Here is a 17,049-nt window from a genome sequence, read left to right on the forward strand (position 1 = left end):
TTTCGAGGCTTCTGGTTTTCGTTCCAGTACTTTTGACTCAAAGGCAAAGTTTGAGCTAAAAAGATAAACTCGCCTTTTTTCAGGTTCCTAAACATGATATATCTTCGTCATCACATCGTCATATGTAACATCTTGCATGTCAAATATAAATCAGTTATTTTGTACAGTTTTCTCCGGGTGCAGCTTAACAAAGTTAATGTATGACAAAATTGAATATTTCATGTTAGGTTCATAAATATGGTATTTTTGTAAAAGGTCAAAGCATCATAAATCACAAATCAGCAAATAAAATATAATACTTGAAATGATGTTTGCTCATAAGAAGTGCAAACAACTTATTTTATCGCTTGCAAAAAATAGTATTTCCTCCAGATAGTGAGCATTTTTGTACAATGTATCAAATGAATGCAAATCAGGTAATGGGACGTTTTTCTGTTGGGGGGGGGTAATTTTCCAAGCATTAAGTTATTAGTGAATATAACCATACTACTCTTGAGGCATAATTTGCAAATGTATGTGTGTATATATACCGCCATGTCAGCCTATTCTGTGCGTCGGGTAATTCTGCCCAATGATACGTCATTTCTGTAAACATTTGATCACGTTCTATTTTGGGTCAAAAATCCATTTCGTATCCAGAAAGAAAAATCATACATTAATTAAGAAAAGTGATATTTATAAAGTGTACACAAATATCCCAAATTTAGACTTGAAATACCCATAAAAATGTGATTTCTACATGGCAACATGAAGACCCACTCCATGACCTTCTTGAACTGGTAACCATGAAAATTTGATTTACTATGCATCTGTTAGAATCATACAAATAAATCCATTGTATAAAAGATGTAAATATGTACCTTAAAACAAAGCTATTTTAATCCAAGTTTCCAATTTTGCAAGAGTTGTCCCACATGTACAAAATCACCTGCTACCCAATGTGTCCACTTGCCGTTAAAACATAAATTCTCAAGAAATTACCCAGTGTATAGTTTTTTTTCTAAATTCTGTAGTAATTGTTCCCCATCAACAAGACATAATCACATTACATCCTATTTATTATTATTTCTCTTCCATGTAATAGCTTATTTTTCATAAAATGTTGAACTTTACTAACTTTTTTACAAGATTGGTTTAGTTTGCTTAATATCTCTTGCCATTTATTGGCATTTTTATGTTGAATTTTGTAAAACTAGCTATAAATCTGACCTAATTACTTGATTGAACTGCTGACAGAAATAGACCAAAGTAAAATATTTCATTTCTGTAGCAAGATGGATAAACATTACATCTTTTCAAAGCTATGCGCAGAATAGGCCGACATATCGCGAGTCAGGAAAAACAGGGGGGTGGTATCCTCTGTGTCCAAAATTAATATTTTTTTGAACAGAATATTCTGGTGACAATTGCATCTTTTCAAATGGTAAGCATTGCTGTATTTCATTTTTGTCAATAGCTCGAATTTGGTATGCGTTTTGCTTCATTATTGGAAACGAAAACCTTAGGTGTGCAGAAATGCCAGACAGCAGTGTATATATGGCTTTAAATAAGTTGTCGGCCAAAAAATCGCCAACCTCAAAAATTTGTTGCCGATTTTAAAAACATGCTTCCATTTTCATAATAGTTTTATCCATTTATCTTGACGTCCTCAGGGATATTATAATATTGTCGACATAAGCGGATGTTTAGGTAATTAAGGCTGAAAATAAATGGAAATGAAGCAGTTATGTGAATTTTTTAATGTAGTAACTGATCATCACAATGAGTCAAATAATGTACATGTATGTGGAAAATCTATGACTTCAAGTATTAGAGCATATCTTAGACAATTCATGTATCAGTCAAATCCCGTTAGAAAATACAACTAACATTAATATACAAAAATGGTAGTCCTCTTGATCTATATCCTATCATCAACAAACACTTTTCATGAAACAATTTACTCTGATATGCATTATCCTAGTAGGACATGGCTGTATAGTTGTTGATATGCTACATGTTCAAGCTAACCTAACCACTTGCTTACCTCCTACTGCAGAACAACTCGATAACTGCCTGCGTTCATTGCTTGACAAACATTCCCAAGCTACCAAGTGCAGAGTATCAATTCTAAAGTGTTCTCCATGGTATAGCAGTGTTAGGGACCAGCTTCACACTGCTAAAAGAGACTGCCGTAAAGCTGAGAGGCTTTGGCTTTCCACCAGACTCACTATTCATAAGCAGATCTATGAAGCCGCTAAGAAGAATGTCACAGATATATTCCATGTAGCGAAATCAGCCCACTACACTACTAAGATCATGGAAAGTTCCAGCTGCAAAGAGCTTGTCAAGATTACTAACATGCTAATGTCAAGGAACAAATCTACACCACTTCCAACTACCTTCTCTCCAGTCGACCTTCTGGACATGTTTGCAAATTTCTTCTGTGACAAAGTACAAACCATTAGAGATAAGCTTGACACCACAATTTCAATTGACTCGTCGTCATGATACATTTGGGATACAGAATTTGAACAGCAACCATTAGCAGCATTTGAACCTGTCTCTGGATTTCATACGTACAGTCGTGATGAAGAGTGCACTAAAGTGATGTGAACTTGATCCAATTCCAACATCACTGCTGCTTGAGAGTGTTTAGATCCAGTATTGCCTTCACTAACTGATGCTATTAATACCTCTCTCTCATCATTTTTCAAAACTGCCATTGTAAAGCCTCAGCAGAAGAAACTAACACTAGACCATGATGATTTAAAGAACTACCGCCCAGTTTCTAATCCCCCATTCATATAAAAAATCTTAGAAAAGGTTGTTCTATCCCAGCTTGTATCTAATCTAAATTCAAACAGTCTTTTTAGCAATGTACAATTTGCATATCACCCTTGCCACAGTAATGAAACTACTCTTCTAAAAGTAGTTAATGACATTCTCTCTGCATTGGATAGCGGAAAGATTACAGTCCTCATCCTCCTTGATTTGTCTGCAGCATCTACACAATAGACCATGATATATTACTTCACCGTCTCCAGCATGTATTTGGCATTCATGATACAGCCTTACTGTGGTTCAAGTCCTACTTGGTCAACAGGACATATATTGTATCTGCAAATGGAATACACTCCAGCCCAGTTGATCTGTGTTGTGGTGTTCCACAGGGGTCTGTTCTTGAACCTGTTCTCTTCATTCTGTACACTCATTCGCTCTCAAGTATCATAGATCATCATCCAGTATCTCACCAATTGTATGCTGATGACACCCAAATATACAAATCTAGCCACCCAACTGAAGTTGATGCTACCATCCAAGGTGTAGAGAGGTGCATTTCAGATGTGAAATCATGGATGACATGTAACAAGCTGCAGATGAATGATAATAACATTGAGGCCATTCTGATCACAACACAAAGACTTTCTCATTCACATCCTTTACCTCAAACATTAAATATTAGCAACACCAACATTAAATTCGCACAATCAGTACGAAACCTGGGTGTTACTCTGGACAATACTCTCACATTGCACCAACATGTCATGAACATATGCAAGGCTGCATATCTTGAGCTGAGACACATCATCTCAATTTGCAAATATCTTTCAGTTGATGCCACTAAAACACTTTTGTGTTCATTAGTACTTTCAAGACGACTATTGTAACTCAGTTCTGTCTGGTTTATCTCAATATCTACTCCAGAAACTTCAAACAGTTCAAAACACAGCTGCTTGGATCATACTTAGAGTACCACGATCAGAGCACACCTCCCCGCTGCTATGTATCCTACACTAGCTATCCATTCGATCCAGAATCAAACACAAAATTTGTTGTCTGTGCTATGTTTCACTGTCGGACTCTAGTCCAACATACCTATCCGACCTCACCCATGTGTACACACCAGAAAGATACTTACGCTCCTCTTCTGACAATCGTATACTCATTATTCCATGTATGAAAACAAAGTCATATGGACAGCATTCTTTTGCATACCAGGGCCCAGCAATGTGGAATGAATTGCCCAGTGAACTTAGACACAAAGACACAGTGATCACATTCAAGAGTGCTATGAAAACACACTTATTTCGACTGCAAGTACAAAATTAAAGACCTTATAATGCTTCCTACCTTAAATATTCTCAGCATGTTTTTTTAATGTTTTCTAATTTCATGGTGCTTGTTTTTGTAATCATATCATTAAATGTTTTTATATTATAGGTGTTGTCTAATGTTGTAAAGCTTCTAAATATTAGGCGCTATACAAAGTCCTCATTATTATTAAATGTATTGATGCTAAATGTATTACTGGTATCATCAAGCGTTGATGCTAATTGTATTGCAGCTGTTGTCAAGCATTGATGCTAAATGTATTACTGCTATCATCAAGCATTGATGCTAATTGTATTGCAGCTGTTGTCAAACATTGATGCTAAATGTATTACTGCTATCATCAAGCATTTATGCTAAATTTAGTACTGCTATCATCAAGCATTGATGCTAAATGTATTACTGCTATCATCAAGTATTGATGCTAAATGTATTACTGCTATCATCAAGCATTGATGTTAATAGTAATGAGCATAATAACTTTCATGTACACCTCCATCTTTCAGCCAGCTGACATACGATGGTTACCTGTCAGTGGCCAATAGTTTGTCAAATGTTACCAGAACGACTGCTGCAACACCACCCTCAGAGAGGCTGCTTAAACTCTTAAAAATGGGGCTGAAAATTGAGGAAGGTTTGAAACTTTTTGTGATCAAATTAGTGTAGGATATTAAATTATTTGTTTTTATAAGAGAATCAGTGGAAATAATTGTTGCAAATAATTTTTAGAAACATAAATCTCACAAAATTTAACACACATTCATTGACTTGATTTATTTGACTTGAAGTTTATAATCTGAGGAGACTACAGGCAAAGACTGAGTTACAGGAATTGGCTGTACATGATCACATCTTTGCTGATCACCATTCACAGAATGCTAAATCTGAGTCTGACATGCAACAGAGTATGGACAGTTTCTCTTCAGCATGTGACAGTTTCTGTATCACAATCAGTATCAAACAGACAGGTGATGCACCAACCTGCAGGAGGAAGGCCTTTAACAAAAACCTGCTGTTACAGGAAATGGCCAAACCATCCTTGCAGTGGACAAGTTCACCTATCTTGGCATTACACTGTCATGTGCAGTCAACATCAATGGTGAAACCAAATCCACAATTTCTAAAGCAAATGTGTCAGGAAAAATGAAACTGGTTTTATAGATCTGTATCATTTTTGGAGTCAGTACTTTTGAGGCAAATTGTTATTAAGAAAATGACATTGCTACAGTCCTCACCCCTTACACAACTGATACATTAACGAATATAAGAAGTTGAGTATACACAGGTGCATCACTGGGTTGACACTTTCTGTCTTGACCTAAGTCTGTAACTTCAAACAGTATCATTTCAGTTGCAATATATAAGCAGTGCTATAGCTAGCCTCCATTTGCCATTCATATTGGGGTATAAATGCACAAATTAAAAAATGCACAAAGCATTAATCCTGGAAAAAATCTACATCTGAAACACATATTTCATAATAATGATTTAATTGTTAATTTTAAATTGTATTTTATTTAAATTTAAATTTTAATCCTTCAAGAAAGAAAGATTTCAGCAAAACATAAAATGTTGGGGGGCATTTGTTATGGTGGTTGTACTTATTCAGATAATGTAATAATACATGGATCTTTTTATTAGGAGATCACAAAATTGTGACAAAATAAGAACTTTAATATTTTCTTTGTTCTGTAATAAATGTTACATGTTTGTAATTATTATTTACATGTATATTGCTGAAATGTTATCAATTAATGATAATTTACAGAAACTAATCAGTTCTCTATACAAAATATAAGTTGTCCACTTGCTCTGTTATATCCAGAGTCTTTGATTTTTTTTTATATAAAAAAAATGTTTGTCCAAATTATTAGCTTTGATTTTTGTTCTTATAAATTCTATGTGTGATTACAGTTTTTAAGAAATTTGCAGTCTGGGAGTATCTTAGATTGTGTCACACCAGAAGTAGGGTATGGTTACCTACTTTCCATGATTTATTCACATTTGCTTGAAAATAATTGCTTGTTCATCATGGGGACCCCAAGTGGCCAAGTGGTCTAAAGCGCTCACCATTACGGATCACTACTTTCTCACCTCTGCATGGGTTCGAATCACGGGCTCGGCCAATGTGGGTATGTGAGAAAGCTTACCAGTAGCTTCTCATGGGTTTGTGGTTCTTTCTTGGGTTTTCCCAGGTTTTACCTTCACCATTTATACTGGCTGCCATGTATAGCCTATTGTTTGCTGAAAAATGGCATTTAACCCTACAACAACAACAACTTGTTCATCATGCTGTAGTTCCAGACTCACTGCAAGGGTGCTTACTAACAATTACATTGGTTTTTTTACTTCAGAGGAGACAGGTCAAAAAGCTCTAAAACCAGACCCAGTTGCTCCTGGATCAGGAATTGATGTAGAATTTGAAACAGATGGTAAGTGTATATTGGTGCTAACCTTAGCTCCTAGTTCAATAACTTTTAGTGCCATTGTTTTTAGGAACTCCATGTGAAGTTTGAAGAATGAAACTTTAGGTTCAAGACTAAAATAGAAATCGGTTTTTCACAGAAACTCGGTAATATTATGAAGTTATGGCTTTTTCGGTAAACTTAAATTTTTCAGTAATTATGATCCAGTGCATGTTTTTTTATTTATGTTATGTTTACATCTATGTTCATGAAAACAAAGGAATTATTTCTACGTAAAATTAACTTGTGTTTTCTACTGCTTATTGAGTCAGTAGTGTATGTGAGAGAACAACTGATAGAGAGATAGTGAATCATCTGTGAAGATGTGTCTATATTTGTTTGTGTATGTTTATGTGGTTAGGAGCAGGTTCGAGAGAAGCAATGTATTTAATTTTAAGGTAGGAAGAAATGGATTTAAAAGGTTAATGCTAAAAGTTGAACATTTGGTATTTTACTCACTCTTTCAACAAAGTGATATTAAAACAAAAATACTAATAACATTTTATCAAAATCAAAATTCAAAGTCATTAAATGATTGTGTTGCACTGAATTTTACTCACTTTGTGGAGTAATGTGCCAAGATATAACTGGAATCTCTTAATTTAAGAAACGAAGAACTTCTGAGTGAGAATAAAATATGATAAGTACTGATCTAACAATAATGGGTCACATGGGGTTACTAAAGTTTTAATCAGAACACTTAATACTGAATATTTATTCAGTAAAATTGGGAATGGTGTCCAGTTAAAAGAAATACGTCTGTCATTGAGACTTCCAACTGAAACAATGTGCACCAAATTATTTAGTTTTGTGTTACCCAAGTTTCCAGGTTATTGATGGCACTGAAAAGTGTCTTTGTGACTATTTATGTGGTTTGAAGTACGTCAAGACCATTTAATGATAGGATATTTGCATCATATTTTAGTTCAGTTTGGTGTTTTATGACACGGTAACAATAGTAGGTTATTTGACGACGAGGGAAATTTAGTACCATATATATCGACTTATAAGGTGAGTCTGTTATGTATATTTGATTTAATTATATCTGATTTAATATATATTTATTTCAGTTTAATTGTTTGTCAGGTGTATTTTTTTTTATTACATGCTATTGTAATGTAAATGTATTCACTAGAGATGATACTTTTTTCAGAAAATAGTTTGACCTCGAATGTTAGTTTATAAACTCCAGGTGTTGATCTAGATCCTGACCTTGATTCAGAATTTGTAGCAAGCATGTAAGCAAGTTCTGTTTTTATTTTAAAATGATTGGTTGTTGTCAAGGTCATGATGGGACTATGTGTTTATGATAAAAACAATGTTTTAAAATTTTTTTCTATTTCTTAGAGTAAAATGATTGTTTTTGTCATGGTCACACTCAGGGTACGTGACCATTAACAAGTACCTAATTTCTATAAGCTTCTAGAACAGGATCATGTGACCCCTTGTTTACATTTTAGGATAATATATAACCTCTGTTTTGGAGAGGTATTCTCAGTAGAAACTGGGCTGATACACTTGAAGTTGTATGTTGTGCTGTTTGGAGTCATTTCAAATTACTTGGATTCAAAAGGATTAATTCTTTTTTCCTGAAAAATACATGTGCTCATGTGAGATTCTTATTAAAGACAGTTCTTTTATAAAAATGTATTGAGCTTTCCAAAACCGGGGTGATAATTCTTGTTTCTACAAGGAACTGTAGACTTCAAAACTACAGGTTACAGCATACGTCATTGTCTTCCATCTTGGATTCTTCGTCTGAATTTGAACTTGAAATCAATTCGAACATTTTATTATTAGGACTACTCAGATTTTATTCTTGGATTATATTTGGATTTGATTCTGTTAAACCATAATTTCATATTATTTATTTCACTTTTACAGAATTTTTCCAGAGAAATAAATTATTGTATTTTTTTCAAAACTTGTTGTTTCCATTCTTTCTTGTGTTACTGTTTATTCGAGCCTAAACTCGTGACATATGAAGTCCAACTGCAAACTGCACAGTCCCGTCACATAATGTACTTGCAGATCAGGGTCTGTGCAGTTTGTTAGGAATATTCAGTATAAAAAAACATAGACCCTGATCTGCAGGCACTATATGCTGTGGTGGATCAGGATCTATGTTTGCAGTTGGGCTTGACTTTTAAGCTATGGTAGCCCTTTGGTCACTCGTTCAGCACACTAATTACTGAGGCACTGTGGCTTCTTTGTTTGGATAAAATAAGATTGGATGGAATGTATTTATGGTTACATTATGCAGTTCAGCTATTGTTATTTGACTAATATTCTTTAAAAATACATTGAAAGGAATTGTTTTATGCACACTAGCCTAAATGAATTTTATATTTGTACCAGTCCAGACAATCACGCCAGAAGCTGCATTGTATGAAACTTGCTACGTGACTGCTCATAAGGGACCATGCAGGGCTGGAGCATTTCACCAGTCAGGTAAAAGGAATTGTATTCATACTTTAACTGTATCTAGAGATACAACATTACAGTGTTATCTACCTTTTATATGTATCTTTGTAAATTTGTGTTCTTGTTGTAGGGTTCAAAAGCCATTTTTCAGCACATGGCAGCCAGTATTATTAGTGGAGGATGAACCCGGGAAAACCCCGGATGCAACCACCGACCCAGGAGAAGCTACTTGTAAGCTTTCTCACATACCCACATTGGCTGAATCTGAGACTCAAACCGGTGCACGCAGGTGAGATGGCAGTGACCTGTAACGGAGAGCGCTTTAGACCACTTGGCCACTCGGAGCCCCTGTAAATTTGAGTAAGCTTGTGTTTGTATGTGTGGGTTTGTTAACTTATTCACATGCTTTGTTATGTCCATTCTGAAGTTTTGGGCAGTTTATTTGGATTCACTTCTCTTTTCGTAAGTTCTCTGTGTCCAGGCTCAAATTCTTGTTTTTCTTTATTTATAATTAAATAAACTTGCTGTGTAATCAGTGTTACATACATTGAAGTTTGAGTGACTGTGACCTTCTTTCCTGATTTGTTTAACATTGTTGGCGCATCTTATGATGAATATATGTACAAAGTATAGGTCACTGTTACCTATTATTTTAGTCTCTATTCCACATTGCACAATACTACCAATTCAAAACACAGCGAGTGAATAGGATTATATTGATTATATGAAGTGTCAGTCAATGAAAAGGATTATTATTAATCATATAACATTATGACAGCCAGTGAAAAGGAGTATAATTAATTATATAATGCTGTCACAGTCAGTGAAAAGGAATATAATTAATTATATGATGTTGTCACAGCCAGTGAAAAGGATTATCATTAATCATGTGAAATTGTGACAGCCAATGAAAGTATTATCAATAATTATATGATGTTGTGACAGTCAATGTAACCGTTTATCAATTATTATATGATGTTGTGACAGTCAGTGAAAAGGAGTATCATTGATCATTTGCCATTGTGACAGTTAATGAAAACCTTTTTTAACTGGAATCATGTATTGATATGAATTCTATAGCAATAAAAAAAATTCTTGTTATTTTTATTAAAAAAATCTATCTTGAGAAGAAGAAAAAACGCTCATACATGGCTCGTGTATTTTTTTTTTTTTGCAGGCCAGCTTATTGCCACAGGATCTGATGATGCATCAATAAAGGCAAGGCACTGATTTTTGTTTCCCTTTCTAATTACCCTCTCATATAACTCAATTATGCCTTTATATACTCAAGTCCAGAACATTGATCCTAATCTGCTGGTACATTATGCACCAGCAGATCAAGGTCTATGCTTCTGGTTCTACTGATCACTCCCAACAGACTGTGTAGACTGCAAGCACATTATGTGACAACAGCTCTCTGTTTCAGTTTGCAGTTAGACTTATTTGTGAACATATACAGCACATCACAGGGTGAAACACCATAGGTTTTATGTTACAGCAGTAATTACAATAAACATAAATGTTTTGGACTTGATCTTGTATTTCTTACATACTAGCTGTATCCTGTCTATTGATAAATTCACTAATTTTTGTTTGCCATCAATTTTCATAGACCTAATGGTTGTTGTAGCACGAGTTTAGAGACTAAACAAACACTTACTTATTGGTAGAAACAGTAAGACCCCTGCCTCAATCCATGAAGTTAAGTACTTGAATTTGAAATGTAGGAGTCATTAGGCTCTAAGACTGTCTTAGACTCTATTGATGGTTTTAAAACAGAAACTTTGTCTGATTATTATTCATGTTTAATTATTTGTCTCCATAAGTGATAGAGCTCTTAAAAATAGTTTTAAAATATCAACAATTTTAATAGAACTAAATTGCAGTTTTTTCTAACCTGGTCATAAGGCCATGTGAGTTTATGGTGTGGACCTGTATATATGATGCATCGTCCATCTGTCATTAATTGCTTCTTACCAATTTAGAGTCCATATTTCTGATCAGATTTCAGTCTTACTTGGAATATGGGCTCATGTCATCAGAATCTCGGATGAGTATGATGCTGTGCGTGAGTCATGTTTATTAATAATGTCATCTTGTATCTGATTGGCTAACTATGTTATGACTCAGGTGGCCACGTTTCTGATTCAGTTTTTGTTCATACTTGGAATGTTCTGTATATGCTTTTATCATCAAGATCTAGCAAGAGTCACACATGCTAGTTATTTGATTGGCTAACCTTGTAACTACTATGGAAACCATATTTCAGATCGGATTTTGATATACCTTTAAACATGGGTTTTGATTATTATTAAGATCTTGGACATGATCAGTAATGAGTGAGATCCTTGCATACTGATTAGGGGATATTGTGTTTTATTGGCAGAGCTTGTTTCCACTCAGGAGGCCGAATTTCTGACTGATTAGAATCAGACTTGGAATTTAGGCGTATGTCATCAAGATTTTAGATGGGTTCAGTAAAGAATAAGATCCACTCTTATTAATGACCGTATCTTGGTTCTAATTAGCTGGGCTAATTACCACTCTAAAAGCATACTTGTGATCTGATTTTTACCAAACTTGGAATATATTCTTATATTATCAAGCTCATGGACAATTTCATTAGTAAGCAAGATCCATATATATATATATATATATATATATATATATATATATATATATATATATATATATATATATATATATATATATATATATATATATTCAACTTTGCATATGACTGGCTGAGCTCTTTAACAATCTGTCAGTATTTCTGATCAGATTTTGATCAGGCTTGTTAAATAATCCTATTTTATCAAGATGTGTAATGCATTTTGTTAGGAGCACAATCTGGGCATAAATGAGGTAATACTGTTTCTAATTGGCCAAGCTTGTTACCACCCTGAAGACCAATTCCATTTGAAGTTTGCTACAGCATGAACTTCCATTATGATTGTCATAGACAGGTTCTTTAATAAGTGAGATCGGTGCATATTAATGAGATACTTTGAATCTGATTGGTTGGTGTTGTTACTTTTCTAGAAAGACTATTTTTAATCCGGTTTATATCGAGCTTTGAAAATGAGTTTATGTAATCAAGATTTTAAGCTACACTCAGTTTGGCTTATGAGCTAGGGACTGTGCATATTAATATAGCCATTCTCTTTTAAAACAATTTTTTTTCAGGATATAGTAAATTACGTGGAATCAATGGGATATAGTGTACCTTGGTTGTTGTTGTAGGGCTTAATGCCATTTTTCAGCACCAGATAGGCTATACATGGCAACCAGTATAATTGGTGGAGGAAGAACCTGGGAAAACCCCGGAAAGATCCATTGACCCATGAGAAACTACTGGCATGCTTTCTCACATATCCACATTGACCGAACCCAAGACTCAAAAACAGAGGTTAGATGGCAATTATCCATAATGGTGATCACTTTAGACCACTCATTCACTTGGGGACCCTGTACTTTGATTGTGTTCCTACAGTACTATATAAACCTTGTTAGTCAATTGGTAAACTGTTAAGTTATATCAGCAATATGATACCCACATGGGTCTCTTGTTTGGAAATTCAGTGTCTGAGGGTATTTTGTGAACACTGCAGTCATCAAGGCAGGAATCATGCAACTTTAAAAGCATTAAATGGCTTGGTTTCAAAGACCAATTCAGGGTGCATTTAATTTTATTATTTATTTTGAGCAGAGTGCTCTCACAGTGCTCCAGTACTATCATTTCAGATGTGCACCAGACATCTGGAACTTGAATTGACAGGATAGATTATGGTAATCAAACACACCTTTATGCAACATGGACTGTGCTTGTGGCAGGAGCAATATGCTGCTAATGTTGGACTAAATGCTGGAAATTAAATTGTTTTATTTAATTTGAACACATTTACTAATTTCTCTGTGTGTATTAGGCTGGATTGTCTTTCTAAACTATGCTACTTATCTGGTGAGAGCTCTGCATTCAAATCTTTATTCAAGCAGTATTTGCTATTTCTGTCTTTGAGAACATGAGACAATACAAAATGCATGCATCAGACCTTTTCTAAAACTAGCCTAGCGATATAAATGCTGTTTTGATTAGCCTATTGTCTTTTCAAACACCTAGATCCTAGATGTTGAAAGAATGCTGGCCAAAAGTGCAACACCAGCAGAGATTATTGCTATGGAAACACCACAACAGACAATGGAGAATCACCCTGTGATAAGAACACTTTATGATCATAGTGGGGTAAGTATTGATTTTTTTAGATCAAACAGAAACATCTTATTTGCCTTTGCTGTTTTCAGAAAGAAAAAAACATTCTTTGCATTTTAGACACCAGTATGATTTGCTAGAATTTTCTTTTTTCATAATCCACCCACCTAAAAACTAAACTATTTACTTTGTTAACATCATTAATTTAAATCAGCAACCAAATGAAGATTGATGGCTTATTGGATTTTTTTGTCTTATTAGTGTGATTTTTTTTAAAGCAATTTGGTAATTATGGGTGCAGTATTTCAGGTCTGAGAAATAGTTGTGAGAGACTATTGCTCACAGTACAATATTAGTCTGACATTATGACTCAGTTCTATCCACAGTTTCTTTTGCAAAACCTTTGGAATTACTCACATGGAAGAAAAAAAGGAATGCAACAAGAAATAGCTATGTTATTGTTATGCTTCATTAAATCACAAAATAAATAAATAAAAATATGTGTCCAATCCTTATAATGCAGAAAATAGTTCGTACCTCAAACTACTTGCATTGTGCTAATTTATACACCTGGCATGAGCTGTTAGATAAACGAGTAGATAAGCCTGACATGTGCTATTAGATAAACCTGACATGTGCAAATTATTGAAGAGTACGCATTTAACATGGCCCCCAAAAACTAAAATATCTTGTTATACTTCAGTGTGCATTCTGTTACTTTTAGGTTCTTAATTATTGATATGGTCCAATCAAAACAAAAATAGAAACACCACTTAGGCTTTGGGAATTTAACACATACTGCTTTTGTCATTCCACTCTTACCAAATTATACATGACTTTATTGTATATTCTGTTGCATTTCAAAGGTCCAGGTGGTAAGACACCTGTTGAATTGTCATAGTTTGTTTTGAATATGTCTTTATGTGGCTATCTTACTTGTTGCAGAATGTTTGTTTTGACTATATCAACGTCAAGGGTAAGCACTTGTTTTTAAAATGAAAGGGTAATAAGAAGGCTCCATTTATTCAGATGATTGTGGTATTTTATCTATTGTATTAAAGTGATATGTTGGATTAAAGAAGAAAAATATTACTTTGAAAACAAAGAGAAAAAACCAAAGTACGAATTTAAAGTAATTTTTGTACTTAATTTTATCAGGAAGTCACATGTCTGGACTTTCACCCCCACCATCAGATTCTGGCTTCAGGAAGCAAGGACTACAGCATACGATTCTTTGAATACTCCAAACCTTCAGTCAAGAAAGCATACAAAAGTATACAGGTATGGTATGACATTTGATTCTTTATTGATCTATATATATTATTATACATACAATTTTGTTTGATAATATATTTTTTACCAATTCCCAACACTAGAGTGGGGGCAAGAGTTGCTTTTTTGAAAGGGTAGTGCAGTTAATGCTTGCAGGCATAGCAATGAGGCTATAACTCACAAACCTTTATATATATATATATAATTGATGGACAGGTTCCCATCCCCAGCCACTGGGATCCAGCTGGCCAGATTTTGCACTGCCTGGAAATACGTGGCCCAGATGGTTTTTAAGATAAAAAATTTATTGTGCTGGGTTGAATTCCCTAGCTATCTTTCTAGGTGTCGTAATAAAGTTTTAACAAATACAAAAATAAAAATTGTTTCATGGATGAAAACAATTGGGGTGAGAATGGGAGGTGGAGAAACTAGATAAAGTGGGAGTGCATGGAGAAACCAGATAAAGTGGGAGTGCAGAAACCCGACCAAGTAACAACCAACAAAGCCAGGTACCCGATATCAGACAGAATGTCCCTATCTGTCCATCCCCAGTGTAATAAGTACATGCACTGACAACAAACAGTACAAAACTTAAACACAAAGGGTCAACCAAACAAACCACAGTGACCTATTAGATACATGCAAACCATTACACTTTTGGTGTAATCATTACGGTTTTCTTCACCCAATTATGTCTACACTAGACTATATGGATTATGCTTTTTTCATACAATAAAAAATTTTTAGAAAGAGAAAGCAATAAAACATTTTTGTCATTTTTATTATCTTAATTCCACCTGTGTAAATTTGAGAATTTTCTTAGAAAGGTGAATTTTTCCTAAAAATATTGTACTTGTATTTTCCTTATTTGCTTTTTTTAGGAACTGTATATGACCAATTTCTAAGAAAACAGACAGGTTTCTTCATATGTGAAATTTTGTCTCACAGATTCATTTTTTATTTTTGATAAGCTAGCTAGTTAGTGAACCAGTCTATACTTTTAAAGAAAATGTAACCAGTTGTTAAGTGAAAAGCCTTACAGTGTGAGTTGTGAATGTTATATGACAGAAAAATGTTAGAGCAGCTGGATCTTATCAAATATCAAAGCTTGTCAGATCAGAAAAAAGACAAATCAACACCATTTTTGAAACTTTAAAAGATTGTGATAAAAATGTATTTGTAGCACTCTGAACACCTGACTGATCATTACAGTATTCCAGATCGTGATCATTCAGCGAAAGTTACACATGTAAACTAGTTAAATTGAGTGCTGAATGTAAATAATTTTTCAGTATGTTTTGTGTTTGTATTCTGGTTCAAATCCATAAGGATTTTGCCCTTTGTGACAAGAATTTTGACAAGCTGCAGAACCAGGTTAGTCCTAATATTGTATCTTATTCATACTTGCTGTATATTGTAATTCTGGCATGTAATATGTTGATCACACCTTTTACGCCCAAATTAAGCTTTTATGACACTTATAATATCAATAATTATGCTTATGCCTCTTGGTGGGGTGGGGGTGGCATGCATGCTATTACAAATATAGAGAAATGGAAAGGGTTGATCAGATACCATTTATCCTGACCTATGGTCCAAAGAACTCCTAAGTGTGTCAGATCTTTAAGAAATAAAGATTGTGAGAATTGTGTGGTACCCTAGTCAGAGCAATGGTAGCACCTCACAAGCTTATATCATACTTTGGAGATAAATGGTGCAAAACCAGTCAACATAAGATAGAACAAAGCTTTGACATTCATGGTCCAAACAAAATGTGCACTATAGAGAATACAATCTATTCCATCACATGTTAGATCTGCAGCTTTCAGATTATCAGAGAAGCCAAAAATAACAATCTACATGGATCTAATTAGACGACAAGGAAGCTTGGCAAAAGTCCATTTTGCAGAGCACTTCTCTTTCCCAGGCCATTATTTTATTTACATGGTACTATCTGCAAATGCTCACAGCTGAAACTGGAATTTCAAAACCAGAAAGGAAAAGGAATTTTAGTGGATTGGTGGTTCTTTCCAGGGTTCTTCCTCCACCAGTTATACTGGCCGCCATATATAGCCTATCTTGTGCTGAAAAATGGCATTAAACCTTAGAACAACAACAACAATGTCTCCCTGGTATGATTATTATTGTCGTTACAAACCTTATCCAGGACATAATCTACAGCCACACCACTTTACAGCAAACTGTCGCTCATCTTATGTAGGTCAGTACCAACTAGGTTGCCATTTTATTGTTGGAGTTCAAACCAATTAGGCACAGCATCAAACGTTCTCAAACAATATTACCATTAGGCATTGTCATTTAAACTTTTAAAAATTTCAGTGTTTTTTTATTTATTTATTGTTTGCCTTGTCTCTTTTTGTAATTACCATTGACAGTGTCTCAGAGTCAAAAGTAATTAGGCTAGTTTCGCACTGTTCATTGTCAGCTTGTTATAATTATAATCCCTGATGTATGTGATCCATTGCATATGGAAGAATTGTCAGTAGACATTTAGAATGTATATTACCGGAAATGGTTTCACAAGTTGTAAATCTCATGTAATGAACAGGAATGTTGTGTTTCTTT

General features: G+C 34.4%; 1 protein-coding gene across 1 annotated transcript in view; it reads left to right on the plus strand.

Annotated features, from left to right (window-relative positions):
- Window positions 1-17,049, plus strand: part of LOC149781260 (cleavage stimulation factor subunit 1-like) — a 41,908-nt gene that overhangs the window by 221 nt on the left and 24,638 nt on the right. Inside the window, exons 2-7 of the mRNA XM_089935344.1 lie at window positions 4,599-4,726; window positions 6,447-6,524; window positions 8,916-9,008; window positions 10,159-10,199; window positions 13,102-13,224; window positions 14,350-14,472. Of these exons, the coding sequence (XP_089791470.1) occupies window positions 4,599-4,726; window positions 6,447-6,524; window positions 8,916-9,008; window positions 10,159-10,199; window positions 13,102-13,224; window positions 14,350-14,472 (586 nt within the window). The remainder of the gene's footprint in view (window positions 1-4,598; window positions 4,727-6,446; window positions 6,525-8,915; window positions 9,009-10,158; window positions 10,200-13,101; window positions 13,225-14,349; window positions 14,473-17,049) is intronic.

This window comes from Sinohyriopsis cumingii, chromosome 15, assembly GCF_028554795.1.
Source record: "Sinohyriopsis cumingii isolate HCF-2022 chromosome 15, ASM2855479v2, whole genome shotgun sequence".
Lineage (NCBI taxonomy): Eukaryota > Metazoa > Mollusca > Bivalvia > Unionida > Unionidae > Sinohyriopsis > Sinohyriopsis cumingii.